The sequence below is a fragment of the Chiloscyllium punctatum genome, chromosome 8, assembly GCF_047496795.1.
Source record: "Chiloscyllium punctatum isolate Juve2018m chromosome 8, sChiPun1.3, whole genome shotgun sequence".
Classification (NCBI taxonomy): domain Eukaryota; kingdom Metazoa; phylum Chordata; class Chondrichthyes; order Orectolobiformes; family Hemiscylliidae; genus Chiloscyllium; species Chiloscyllium punctatum.
The window spans coordinates 113,190,054-113,204,377 of NC_092746.1; the positions used below are offsets into that span (position 1 = coordinate 113,190,054).

At 43.9% G+C, this 14,324-nt stretch overlaps 1 protein-coding gene across 8 annotated transcripts in view; it reads left to right on the forward strand.

Annotated features, from left to right (window-relative positions):
• kmt2ca (lysine (K)-specific methyltransferase 2Ca) overlaps nt 1-13,672 on the forward strand; it is a 506,051-nt gene extending 492,379 nt beyond the window's left edge. For all 8 annotated transcript variants that reach the window (XM_072576253.1, XM_072576251.1, XM_072576256.1 and 5 more), the window contains 2 exons: nt 5,684-5,792; nt 12,026-13,672. In XM_072576253.1, the coding sequence (XP_072432354.1) occupies nt 5,684-5,792; nt 12,026-12,118 (202 nt within the window). In that variant the 3' untranslated portion in view covers nt 12,119-13,672. The remainder of the gene's footprint in view (nt 1-5,683; nt 5,793-12,025) is intronic.
• Nucleotides 13,673-14,324: the final 652 nt, after the last annotated feature.

Consider the following 14,324-nt stretch of genomic DNA (forward strand, 5'->3'; position numbering starts at 1 on the left):
TCCCCTCAAAACTGGACAACCATGTTACTAATGAGAAAGGAAACTTATTGGTCAGAGCATTGAGTAGAGTTGGGAGGTCATGTTGCAGCTGTACAGGGCATTGATTTGGACACTTTTGGAACATTGTGTGCAGTTCCAGTCTCCCTCCTATAGGAAGAATATTGTGAAACTTTAAAAGGTTCCGAGAAGATTTACAACGATTTACATCATGGGAGGATTTGAGCTATAGGGAAGAGGCTGATGGGTGACCTTATAGCGGTTTATAAAATCATAAGGGACGTGGATAGGATAAATGGACAAGGCCTTTTACCTGGGGTGGGGGAGTCCAGAACTAGAGAGAAATAGGTTTAGATCAACGAGGTAAAAACAATGACTGCAGATGCTGGAAACCAGATTCTGGATTAGTGGTGCTGGAAGTGCACAGCAATTCAGGCAGCATCCAACGAGCAGCGAAATCAACGTTTCAGGCAAAAGCCCTTCACCAGGAATAAAGGCAGTGAGCCTGAAGCGTGGAGAGATAAGCTAGAGGAGGGTGGGGGTGGGGAGAAAGTAGCATAGAGTACAATGGGTGAGTGGGGGAGGGGATGAAGGTAATAGGTCAGGGAGGAGAGGGTGGAGTGGATAGGTGGAAAAGGAGATAGGCAGGTAGGACAAGTCCGGACAAGTCAAGGGGAAAGTGCTGAGCTGAAAGTTTGGCACTAGGGTGAGGTGGGGGAAGGGGAAATGAGGAAACTGTTGAAGTCTACATTGATGCCCTGGGGTTGAAGTGTTCCGAGGCGGAAGATGAGGCATTCTTCCTCCAGGCGTCTGGTGGTGAGGGAGCGGCAGTGAAGGAGGCCCAGGACCTCCATGCCCTCTGCAGAGTGGGAGGGGGAGTTGAAATGTTGGGCCACGGGGCGGTGTGGTTGATTGGTGCGGGTGTCCCGGAGATGTTCTCTAAAGCACTCTGCTAGGAAGCGCCCAGTCTCCCCAATGTAGAGGAGACCGCATCGGGAGCAACGGATACAATAAATAATATTAGTGGATGTGCAGGTAAAACTTTGGATGTGGAAGGCTCCTTTAGGGCCTTGGATAGAGGTGAGGGAGGAGGTGTGGGCACAGGTTTTACAGTTCCTGCGGTGGCAAGGGAAAGTGCCAGGATGGGAGGGTGGATTGTCGGACGTGGACCTGACCAGGTAGTCACGGACGGAACAGTCTTTGCGGAAGGTGGAAAGGGGTGGGGAGGGAAATATATCCCTGATTGTGGGGTCTTTTTGGAGGTGGCGGAAATGTCAGCGGATGATTTGGTTTATGCAAAGTTTGGTAGGATGGAAGGTGAGCACCAGGGGCGTTCTGTCCTTGTTACAGTTGGAGGGGTGGGGTCTGAGAGCGGACGTCCGGGATGTGTACGAGATGTGTTGGAGGTCATCTTTAATCACATGGGAAGGGAAATTGGGGTCTCTAAAGAAGGAGGCCATCTGGTGTGTTGTGTGGTGGAACTGGTCCTCCTGGGAGCAGATACGGCGGAGGCGGAGGAATTGGGAATACGGGATGGCATTTTTGGAAGAGGTGTAATCTAGGTAGCTGTGAGAGTCTATGGATTTGTAAAAAAACGTCAGTGTCAAGTCGGCCGTCATTAATGGAGATGGAGAGGTCCAGGAAGGGGAGGGAGGTGTCAGAGATGGTCAGGTAAATTTCAGGTCAGGGTGGAATGTGTTGGTGAAGTTGATGAATTGCTCAACCTCCTCGCGGGAGCACGAGATGCCGCCAATGTAGCAGAGGAAGAGGTGGGGAGTGGTGCCGGTGTAATTACCGAAGATGGACTGTTCTACGTAGTCAACAAAGAGACAGGCATAGCTGGGGCCCATACGTGTGCCCATAGTTACCCCTTTGGTCCGGAGGAAGTTGGAGGATTCGAAGGAGAAATTGTTAAGGGTGAGGACCAGTTCGACCAAACGAATGAGTGTGTCGGTGGAAGGGTACTGTTGGGGACGTCTGGAGAGGAAAAAAACGGAGGGCTTGGAGGGCCTGGTCATGGCGGATGGAGGTGTAGAGGGATTGGATATCCATGGTGAAGATGAGGCGTTGGGGGCCGGGAAAACGGAAGTCTTGGAGGAGGTGGAGGGCGTGGGTGGTGTCTCGAACATATGTGGGGAGTTCTTGGACTAGGGGGGATAGGACAGTGTCGAGGTAGGTAGAGATGAGTTCAGTGGGACAGGAGCATGCTGAGACAATGGGTCGGCCAGGGTGGTCAGGCTTGTGGATCTTGGGAAGGAGGTAGAACCGGGCAGTGTGGGGTTCCCAGACTATGAGGTTGGAAGCTGTGGGTGGGAGATCTCCTGAGGTGATGAGATTCTGTGTGGTCTGGGAGATGATGGTTTGGTGATGGGGGGTGGGGTCATGGTTGAGGGGGCAGTAGGAAGAGGTGTCCTCAAGTTGGCGTTTGGCTTCAGCGGTGTAGAGGTCAGACTACCACTGCGCTCCCTTTATCCTCTGGCTTGATGGTGAGGTTGGGATTGGCGCAGAGGGATTGGAGGGCTGCGCATTGTGTGGGTGAGAGGTTGGAGTGGGGGAGGGGGGACGACAGTTGAGGTGGTTAATGTTCCGGCGGCAGTTGGAAATGAAGAGGTCGAGGACAGGTAATAGGCCAGCGCGGGGTGTCCAGGTGGAGCAGTGTGTTGGAGGTGGGCGAGGGGGTCCTTGGAAGGTGGGCGGGAGTCCTGATTGTGAAAGTAAGCTCGGAGGCGAAGGAAGAATTGTTTGATGTCACGGCGTGTATTAAATTCATTGATGCGTGGACGCAGGGGGATGAAGGTGAGTCCTTTGCTGAGGACTGATCGTTCATCCTCAGTGAGGGGGAGGTCTGGGGGGATGGTGAAAACTCGGCAGGGCTGGGATCTGGTGTGGGTGTGGAGCTGAGAGTGGGTCGGAACCTGTAACTGGAGTGCGTGTGGTGGTGGGGGGAATGGGGGTGGAGTCATGAGCATGGGTAGTGTTCCCCTCGTGGTTCTGGGGGGTGGGGATAGTGACAGTGGGGTCTGTGGGGGGCGTGTCAGCAGAATGCAGGTGAGTGGCGCTGGGGGGGGGGCAGAAATGGTGGTGACCACGGCAGTGGGGGTGGCGGAAGTCACTGAGTGTGTGGCCTCAGTGATGATGTGAGGGGTGGAAGTGATGTCACGTGTGATGCAAAAGGAATTGTGAGGGGCGGAAGTGGTTGTGGGAGTGGCCATGATGGGGGGGGGCGGGGCGCAGAAGTGACATCATCATTCAGCGTGGGGGTGATAGGTGCATCAGCCGCGTGGCTAGTGGCGTCTGAGTAGTTTCCGAGGCCAGGAGAATCTTCTGGAATGTATGAGGAGCGCTGGTTACAGAGGTGGGTAGATAAAAGTTTGTACTTACAGTTTTTAATGTTTGAGATGGAATTGAAATACTGTTTGTTGAGAGTATGAATTCTCCTGAGGACATAGTACAGAGTGGGTCCTTTGCAATTCTGAGAGAGTGTGGCCCTCAGCTGAGGCAAGGCTGACTGGAGAGAGGTTAGGTGCTGGCGCATTGCTGCGAGCATGGAGTGGAGGATCTTGAAGGAGAACCGTTCCACCCTACCAACCTTCACATAAACCAAATCATCCGCTGACATTTCTGCCACCTCCAAACAGACCCCACCACCAGGGATATATTTCCCTCCCCACCCCTTTCCACCTTCTGCAAAGACTGTTCCCTCCATGACTACCTGGTCAGGTCCACGCCCCCCTACAACCCACCCTCTAATCATGGCACCTTTCCCTGCCACCGCAGGAACTGTAAAACCTGCGCCCACACCTCCTCCCTCACCTCTATCCAAGGCCCTAAAGGAGCCTTCCACATCCATCAAAGTTTCACTTGCACATCCACTGATATCATTTATTGAATCCGTTGCTCCCGATGTGGTCTCCGCTACATTGGGGAGAATGGGCCCCTCCTCGCAGAGCGCTTTAGGGAACATCTCCGGGACACCCGCACCAATCAACCACACCGCCCCGTGGCCCAACATTTCAACTCCCCCTCCCACTCCGAGGACATGGAGATCCTGCGCCTCCTTCACCACCGCTCCCTCACCACCAGACGCCTGGCGGAAGAACGCCTCACCTTCTGCCTCGGAACACTTCAACCCCAGGGCATCAATGTGGACTTCAACAGTTTCCTCATTTCCCCTTTTTCCACCCCCCCCCCCCCACCTCACCCTAGTTCCAAACTTTCAGCTCAGCACTTTCCCCTTGACTTGTCCGGACTTGTCCAACCTGCCGATCTCCTTTCCCACCTATCCACTCCACCCTCTCCTCCCTGACCTATCACCTTCATCTCCTCCCCCACTCACCCATTGTACTCTATGCTACTTTCTCCCCACCCCCACCCTCCTCTAGCTTATCTCTCCACGCTTCAAGCTCACTGCCTTTATTCCTGATGAAGGGCTTTTGCCCGAAACGTCGATTTCGAAGCTCATTGGATGCTGCCTGAACTGCTGTGCTCTTCCAGCACCACTAATCCAGAAATAGGTTTAGGATGAGGAGGGAAAAGATGTAAAACAGTCCTAAGGGGCAACTTTTTCATGCAGAGAGTGATGCATGTATGGAAAGAGCTGCCAGAGGAAGTGGTGGAGGCAACATTTAAAAGGCATCTGGATGGGTATATGAAATAGGAAGGGGTTAGAGGGATATGGCCGAAGTGCTAGCAAATGGGATTAGATTAATTTAGGATATGTGGTCAGCATGGACGAGTTGGACCGAAGGGTCTCTCTCCATGCTGTACAGCTCTGTGATTCTATGACATGGAACCCTTTTCATTTTAGCGCTTAAGAACAATCAAGATAAGAAAATGTCATTTGATCTGTCGAAGTTCATCTTCAAAGCTAACCCTCTGAATAAAGCATCCATTTAAATTTTAAGCTGTTCTTGATATGCTTCTTTTGACTGACGAGCTGGAAGAAGAGCCCAAATATTTGCAGTTCCTACAGGATTGAAGATGGATCTGCAACTTAGCAATCTGCAGATAGTGCTGCAAGTTTCTGTGTCTGTCACACTGTGTGTGTGTGTCTGTGTGTGTGTGTGTTTGTTTCTTTCACTCTTCTTTCTTTTTCTCTTTTTCTCTCCTCTCTCCTTTTTCTCTACTCTCTCCTTTTTGGCTCCTCTCTCTCTTTCCCCCTCTCTCTTTTGCACTCTTTCACTCTCTCTCTCTTTCACACACTCTCTCTTTCTTTCGCTCTCCTTCTTTCTCTCTCTCTCGCTCTCTCTCTCTCTTTTGCACTCTTTCACTCTCTCTCTCTCTCGCTCTCTCTCTCTCTCTCTCTCTCTCTCTTTCCTTTCTTTCTTTTTTCTCTCTTTCTCTCTTTCTTTCTTTCTCTCTTTCTTTCTCCCTTTCTTTCTTTCTTTCTCTCACTCTCTCTTTCGCTCTCTTTCACTCGCTCTCTTTCACTCACTCTTTCTTTTTCTCTCTCTTTCTCTTTCTTTCTCGTGCCCCCCCCCTCGCATCCCCCCCTCTCTCGCGCCCCCCCCTCTCTCGCGCCCCCCCTCTATCGCGCCCCCTTCTCTCTTCCTCTCTTTTTCTCTCTCTCTTTCCCCCTCCTCTTTTTTTCCCTCTTTTTTTTCCCCCTCTCTTTAAGAACTTTGTACTTTCTTTCATGTTCATTAATCATTTCTGGTAACCTGATGTGCTTTATAATCTCTCTCAGATATATTAATCATTCCTGTGCACCAAATTGTGTGGCTGAGGTGGTGACCTTTGAGAAGGGACATAAAATAATCATCAGCTCCAGCCGTCGGATTCAAAAAGGAGAGGAGGTGGGTCCATTTTGTCAACAAACTGCATCATTAAGATGGTTTCATACTGTATTGTGTATAACCTGACTAATGCTTACCCGAAATAAAATCAGGCCATTTGTACTAGTTTACTAGTAATTGTAGTTGGTAATAGTGAAGAACCAAGTTCTGATTTAAATCTATAATTTGGCATATAATTTTTTCAATGATCAGCTGAACCCCTATTTGATACGTGCAGAGCACGTCATTAGTGAGATTAGGCCTTTCAAGCACACACCATCCAGAGGCTATAAGATCATTACACTTAGGAGCAGAATTCGGCCTTTGGCCATCGAGTCTTCTCTCCCATTTGATCATAGCTGATATATTTCTCAACCCCCATGCTGCTGCCTTTTCCCCTGACTCTTGATTCCCTTATTAATCAAGAATCTATCTATCATTTGTCTTAAATACACTCAATGGCTTCCCCAACCTTTTGTGTCAGTGGGTTCTATAGATTCATCAACCACTGGCTGAAGAAATTCCTCCTCATCCGTAGTTCTTAAAGGTCTTGCCTTCATTCTGAGGCCAAGCCCTTGGGTCAAGGTCTCTCCTGCGAGTGGAAACATCATCTCCACATCTATTCAGGCCTCTCGACATTCTGTGTTCCAGTAAGATTTCCCCTCATCCTAGTAAACTCCAGCGAAAATGGACTCGGAGTGCTCAACTGTTCCCCATTATTCTCTGGATCATTCTTGCAGACATCCTCTGAATCCCCTGCAAGGCTAGCACATCCCTTCTTTGATAGGGGGCCCTAAACTGCTTATGGTATTCCAAATTCAGTCTGACCAGAACCTTATACAGCCTTAGCAGTACAACTCCTCTCTTGTATTCTAGCCCTCTTGAAATAGATATGAACATTGCATTTCCCTTCCTAACTGCCATCTGAACATAAGATGAAACATTGGTCTTCACAGAACAGAATAGAAGTAACAAAAATAGCTGCAAATCAGGAAATGGAAGGGAAGGAGGAACTCGCGGGAAAATTACGTTTACCAAGAAAGTGGCATTGTGTAAAGTGATGGAGCTCCTGTTACAAGTCCTTTGATCTTAATGGACTTGATCCAGGGGTGGGGGTGAGTCTTAAAAAAAAGGTGGTTAGTGAGATTGTTGATGTGTTGGTTTAAATTTTTCAAAGTTCTCTCAATTTGAAGATGATTCTGCTCAGGTGAAAAATCAAATACAACTCCTTTATTCAAAAAGGGAAGGAGACAAAAAGTAGTAAACTGCAGGCAAGTTAACACCAGCCCAAGAGAAGATGTTAGAAGCTATTACAAATGACATTATAGCAGGGCACTTAGAAAAGATCAGTGGAATTAAGGGGATTCAGCATGTTCTTGTGGAAGGAAAGTCATATTTAAGCAATTTATTGGAATTCTTTCAGGGAATGACGTATGAGCCAGTGGATGGTATAATGTATTTAGATTTCCAGAAGGAATTTGGTTAGGAGCTACATCAAAAGTTATTGTGGAAGCTAAAAGCTCCTAGTGTAAAGGGTAACACATTGGTATGAATAGGAGATCAGCTGGCCATTTATTTACCAGAATGTTGCCTGGTATGAAGGGAATGCTCATGAGGATAGATTGAGGGACTTGAGGTTGTTTTCGTTAGAGAGAAGGTTGAGAGCTGACTTAATAGAGACATTCAAGATAATCAGAGGGTTAAATAGGGTGGACAGTTAGAGCCTATTTCCTCGGATGGTGATGGCTAGCAAGAGAGGACATAGCTTTAAACTGAGGGGTAATAGATATAGGCCAGGTGTCAGCAGTAGGCTCTTTACTCAGAGTAGTAAGGATGTAGAATGCCCCACCTGCTACAGTAGTGAACTTGCCAATTTTAAGGGCATTTACATAGTCATTGGATAAATATATGGATGATAATGGAATAGTGTAGGTTAGACTGGCTTTAAATTGGTTTCACAAGTCAGCACAACATCAAGGGCCGAAGGGACTGTACTGCGCTGTGATGTTCCATGTTGTAATAGAAAGCAAAGAAGGCATAAATGGGCCATATTCTCTTTGGCAAGTTGTGATAAATGGTGTACCTCAGAGACCAGTGTTGGGTTCTCATCTTTTTTCAATTTTATATGAAATATTTGTATGAAGGAATTGCAAGTTTGACTGCTAAATTTATTGATATGAAGTTGGGCAGAAGAAGTTATGAAGAGAACATAAGGGAGCTACAGAGAGATTCTGAGAGTGAGCAAAGACCTGGTAAATGGAATATAATGTGGGAAAATGTGAAATTATCGATTTTGGCAGGCAGAATAAAAAGCAGCATATTATCTAAATGGTGAGATCTTGCAAGGCTCTGAGATGCAGAAGGATCTGAATGTCATAATGTATGACTTGCTAAAGGTTAGTTCGCACATACATCAAATAACTAGGCACATTAATAGAATATTATCAGTTATTGGAAGGGGAATTGAATAGCAAGGTTATGCTTCTCAGTTGCACAGGTGATCGCACATCTGGAGTTGTGTGCACAGAATTGTCTCCTTATTTTGGGAAGGATGGAAATGCGCAAAGTGGTTCAGCGAAGTTTTACTGGACAAATATCTGGAATAGTTGGTTATCTTCAGAGGAATGTTTGAACAAGGTCAACTGTATCTGCTAGAGTTAAAGATTAAAAGATTAATTGAAACACATAAGATCCCGAGCAGTCTTGACATGATGAGTGTAGTGAGGATGTTTCCTCTTGTAGGTGAATCTAGAACTGGGGGTCAGATGATTAAAAACAAGAGGCCATCCACTTACAACAGGAAAAGGAATTTCTTCCTCTAAGGGGGTCATGAATGTTTGAAACTTTCTTCCAGAAAAGATGGCTTAAAAAAAACATAGAATCCCTACATTGTGTAAAGAGGCCATTTTTCCCACTAGGTCTGCACCAACCCTCCAAAGAGTGTCCCACCCAGACCCGGTGCCCCACCCTATTCCTATAACCCCATATTTACCATGGCTAATCCACCTAGCCTGTACACTATGGACAATTGACCATGGCTAATCTACCGAACCTGTATGTCTTTGGACTGTGGGAGGAAACCAGAGCATCTAGAGGAAACCTGCGCACACACGGGGAGAATGTGCAAATTCCATGCAGACTGTCACCTGAGACTGGAATCATACCTGGGTCCCTGGTGCTGTGAGAAGTGGTGAAAACAGTCTTTTAATCTTTTTTTAAGGCAGAGATGGATAACGTATTCTCATGGAGAATTGATCAGGAATAAGCAGTAATGTGGAGTGATGAATCAACCATGATCATATTTGCTTTTATGATCATATTGTATGTTAGAGCTGACTTAACAGACAGAGTAGTCTACTCCTGCTCCTGAATAGTTTGTTCATGAATAACATACGTCAATGAACTCGTAATCCAGAACACTGCTCAGACGCTGTGGCTGAGACTTCAAATCGCTGGTATTTTAAATTAATTAACATCTGGAATAAAAAGTTTAAAATATTATATCTATTAATGAACAGTATGACCTACAAGAACAGAACAATTCAATTGTCAACAAATCAAATGCTATCCCTTGAAACATTTTCCATTTGTGACCATGTTTTGCTGTTAATGAGAGAGTTTTTGATTTCGTTCAACAGTGTACAATTTTCAGCCTTGAATATTGCTGCAAAGAGACATGTGGCCAAAATTTTCATTTTACATTCATCTTGACAAACCTGCATACATTTTTCTCCTGTCTTGTTTGAAATTTGACATTCCTGGATTTAGCTTCCCTACAGTGTGGAAACAGGCCCTTCGGCCCAACTAGTCCACACTGACCCTCCAAAGAGTAACCCACCCAGACCCATTCCCCTAACTAATGCACCTAACTCTACGGGCAATTTAGCATGACCAATTCACCTGACCGGTGCATCTTTGGACTGTGGGAGGAAACTGGAGCACCCGGAGAAAACCCACGCAGATACGGGGAGAATGTGCAAACTCCACACAGACAGTCACCCGAGGCTGGAATTGAACCCTGGTCTCTGGCGCTGTGAGCCTCTGTGCCGCCCTCCTTGTCCTGATAAAGTGCAAACAGAAAGACTTCAGCAAAATATCTCTCTTTTCAGTTGTACTCAAATTCTGTTCAACTTTCATACTCCTCAATTTCTTTCTGTGTGAAACTTTGAATTTTAGAAAAGCATTTGACACACTTTATTTTGAAAATGTTGCCCACAATGGAGGTGCACTCAGGTGTTGGGCTGAGGTAGACAAAGTTAAAAATCACACAACACCAGGTTATAATCCAACAGGTTTATTCGGAAGTACAAGCTTTTGGAGCTCTGCTCCTTCATCAGGTAGCTAGTGGCCTTCATAGGGCACAGAATTTACTATAAATGAGGTAACCAGTTCCGTGGTCTCTTTTGTTACAATGTGTGTGTGATCTAACTGGCCGGTCCTTCAAGGTCTGATTGCTGTTTTGTAAAATCCTGTGGAAAAGTAGATTTTTTTTAATTTTTAAAACTCATGTGGATTAAACAGCTTTGCCTACTCCGCCCATGTCTCATCCAAATACTACAAATGTTTAAAGGGTTAAATTACAAGAACAAGCTGCAAATTGTTGCTTGTATTCCCTTAAATTTGATGCAAGGTGGTGATTTCATGAAGCTGGTTAAAAGGATAATTAGATTTAATAGGATTGGTACCAAAAAACTGGTTTGAGATGAAATTCATTCTGAAGGTTGCTGGACATTCTGTTCCCCATGAGTAGAGGAGGCGGTACCATTGAATATTTTTAAGGCTAAGTAGGATAGATTCATGATTGACAAGGGTTATGGGAGAGAGCTCACTGGATGGCTGCCTACTCTCGCTCCCAATTTGTATTTTGTTGTATTTTCTTTGAGATGGAAAATATGACTAGAGGAGATAATATTGAAATTAGAAATACAGCACTAAGGGATGAAATCACAAAGCACTTTTCCAGGTGTATAGTGAATATCCCAGAATCACCACCTCCTATAGGAAGGTTTTGGATGCTGGTCAGTTGAAATTTTGGAGAGCAAGATGGACAGATTTTTATTGGGTAAGGTTATTGAGAGATTTTGATCAGAGTGAATGGAATTGAGGTACTAATCAGTTGGTTGGTCTGACTATAAATGCATATATTTATTCACCCAGGAATGTATATTTGTAGGGAATTTATCATTCAGCTATTTCTAGAATTCTATTAAATTAGATACTCTACTGATTCCCTTAGAGCAAATGGATTAAGAGCAACATATTCTAGTTCAGGGGGAAACATTTTGTCTCATTCACTTTGTCCAAATAAGCATTTTAACTCACATAAACTACCTACCTGAACCCAATAATATGCTTCAAGGATCTGAAAGAGATCTATTTTCCTAAATGAACATTGAATTGTAATAGTGACCACATTCAGATTTCATGCCCTTCGCAACAAGAACTGCACTCATAGAAGGAAGCAACCCACTAGACACTCAAGGAGATAATCAACGAGGTAAAAACAATGACTGCAGATGCTGGAAACCAGATTCTGGATTAGTGGTGCTGGAAGAGCACAGCATTTCAGGCAGCATCCAAATAGCTTCGAAATCGACGTTTTGGGCAAAAGCCCTTCATCAGGAATAAAGGCAGTGAGCCTGAAGCGTGAGCCACGCTTCAGGCTCACTGCCTTTATTCCTGATGAAGGGCTTTTGCCCGAAACGTCGATTTCGAAGCTATTTGGATGCTGCCTGAACTGCTGTGCTCTTCCAGCACCACTAATCCAGACTCAAGGAGATAGTTAGGCAAGCAAGAGATCAGCAGGAAATATGCCCTTGCAATCATAACTCACATCTTGCAAACAATATTTTAAAATATAATAAAAAAATTAGTGCTGTAATATTCAGGAAACAGTGAGCTATTTCACAGTAAGTGCTATGTTTGGTACTGCATTTTTCATTATTGACGTAAAAGTTACATAACAGTACAGTTGGTTATTGTCAGGAGGCCTTGAGCCACCCTTTTTGCTTCAAACTCATGCTTGGGAAATCTGAAGAAAATGTTGTAGATGTGAATTTTCTGTTAATTGTAAGCATTCTAGTGAAAATACTTGCTAGAATCAACATCACACTGCTGGAATTTGCTTACTTAATTCTAAATCTGTACAGTGGCTTGGTTTATAATTGCAAAGGAATGTGTTTTTCAGCTTTATTAAGTCTTTTGTAGCTGTTTCTTCTAACTCAGTCACTGATGAGAAGCCTTTTCTATTGCAGCTATCATATGACTACAAGTTTGATTTTGAAGATGACCAGCACAAGATCCCATGTCACTGTGGAGCTGTAAACTGCCGCAAATGGATGAACTAACAGCATTCCTTGCAATATTTCTGGGGTTCGCTTGTCCCTGGGAAAAGATGCTTACCATGTTTTTTTTTATAAAGAAATAAGCCTGGAGCTCTCAAATGATTTTCCTCCTCTCCAGCAGCAGCACAGAATTCTGTAACAAGCATAAACTAAAGACTGGCTAAGTCGCCAGTTGCCCATCTGTTCAATTATAATGCAGGTGGAAGCAGATTACTAAATGGTCTCGCACTGGAGTTACTGTCCTGTATTGACTAAAAATGAGAAATGGTTTTATTAGGAAAAGAACCAATGGCTAACCTGCTTTCAAGTAGGATAGGCACTTATGAATGTAGGACTGAATTCACCAGCTAGGGGAAGGATCAACAGTGCTGGCCACAGCCTTATTTGCAAGGGGCAGGCCCTCTAATTTAAAAATAAATAAATAATTAAAAAAGTAGACACCACTGAACAAGGAATGTACTGAGATGACTTCCTTAGGGATACAGCTAAGGGAAATAACTTGCACTAAAAAAAAACATTTAAAATACTTGATTCCATGAGTCAGTTTATTGTAGTTTTTTGATTTCTGTATGATAAAAGAGAAACATTTTTGTATTTATTGGATAAGTGAATGAAGCTATTTTTAAAAATAAATGTAGAAGAAAGCCAAGCTGCTGCTGTTACCTGCAGATATAAAATCCTGTTACTTTGTACAAAGTGTAAATAGAATGATGAATAAACAGTATAAAAACAAATGACCAAATGCTACCTGACGCTGCAGCTGTTTGCTTTTAGTGGAGTCCCCTGAGTCAGGTTCCATGGCATATAATTTTAACCAACTGTGAATTAGGTTCAGAACCACACCCAGGTAGTGACAAGGAGCCCCTTTAGCAAACCTAGATATAAAGGGAGAGGATTGCTGACATAAAATATTCAGCAAAATCATGTAAGAGTTGTAGCCTCAAAGAATAGTTTTTATTTTTAAGCAAAATTATGAGATGTAATTATGCTAACACTGCAGGATTTTTGACAATAGGGTTTTGGAATAAATGAGAAAATAGGCACAAAAATATTATTTGTATGGATTGTTTTGTTTACATTTCTTTAAACAAACACTGTTTTGTGTTGGCTTATAGAGGTTTAAAATATGCATTTTGAACCAGGTTAGCTTTATTTTGTACTTACAGAAAAGAAATAACTGGTACTGACACTTCACAATTATTAAGTTCAAATGAAGTTTGTGTGCACATTATCAGTAAACTGTTATATTCAATGAAACAGTCATAAAATGTAATGTATATGGCATGTTGTATTTTTTACCTTGCAGAAGAAATCAAATGTACATAGTTCTTGATAAATAGCTGTATGAATTTGTTTCTTGGATTTTTTTTTCTCTTGTACAATAATATTCCAACATCCTACCAGTATTTGTCCTACAGTTTTTTTTGTCCTGTATAATAGTATCTAATGTTGGGAAAAAAAAGCAGCTTTTTTTTGAAGTATAAAGAGTGTTATTGGGTTTTGGAGTTTGTGCAACCAGATTAGATCAGCATTTACAAATAAAATATTTTACATCTATGAACAGTGTTTTCGTTGTGAATAGAATTGTCTTCTCATGCTGCCAAAATGCGTGTTTATCTTGAGATATTACTTTTGTTCAACTTGGAGCAATTGATGATCTCAAATATTTATGTAGTTAGTCATCTCCAAACCTTTGGACAAACTGCACAATGCCTAAGATCGTATGGCTGTAATCTGGTGGATGCGTACAGTTTCACAGTAAATGGATTAGCGTGAAATAAATACGGGACAAGGGAAACCGAAAGAAGGAAGCATTTTCAGTGGCATACCAGTCAGCAGATGGGGTTAAATGAAACGTGCTAAACAAAAGTTGTATTTATTCACATGGTGTGGATATCAGTGAAGCATCAGCATTTGTTGCCCATCCCCAGTTGCCCTTGAAGGTAAACCACTGTTAATGCACTCCGTGCTGTTTTAGTTAAGGCTTTTAAAGGCCCAGTGACAATGGAACAGTGATATAGCTCCAAGTCAGGCTTGTGTGTGACTTGAAGGGGAAAATTACAAGTGGTATCTGCGCCCTTTGATCTTATCAATGATCGATGTCCCAGTCAAAAGGGCCTTGATGAGTTGCTATAACGTAGCTTGGAGGCAGCACTTCTGTGGTGATGACATTCAATGTCAAAGGTGGTGAATGAGGTCCCAAACAAGT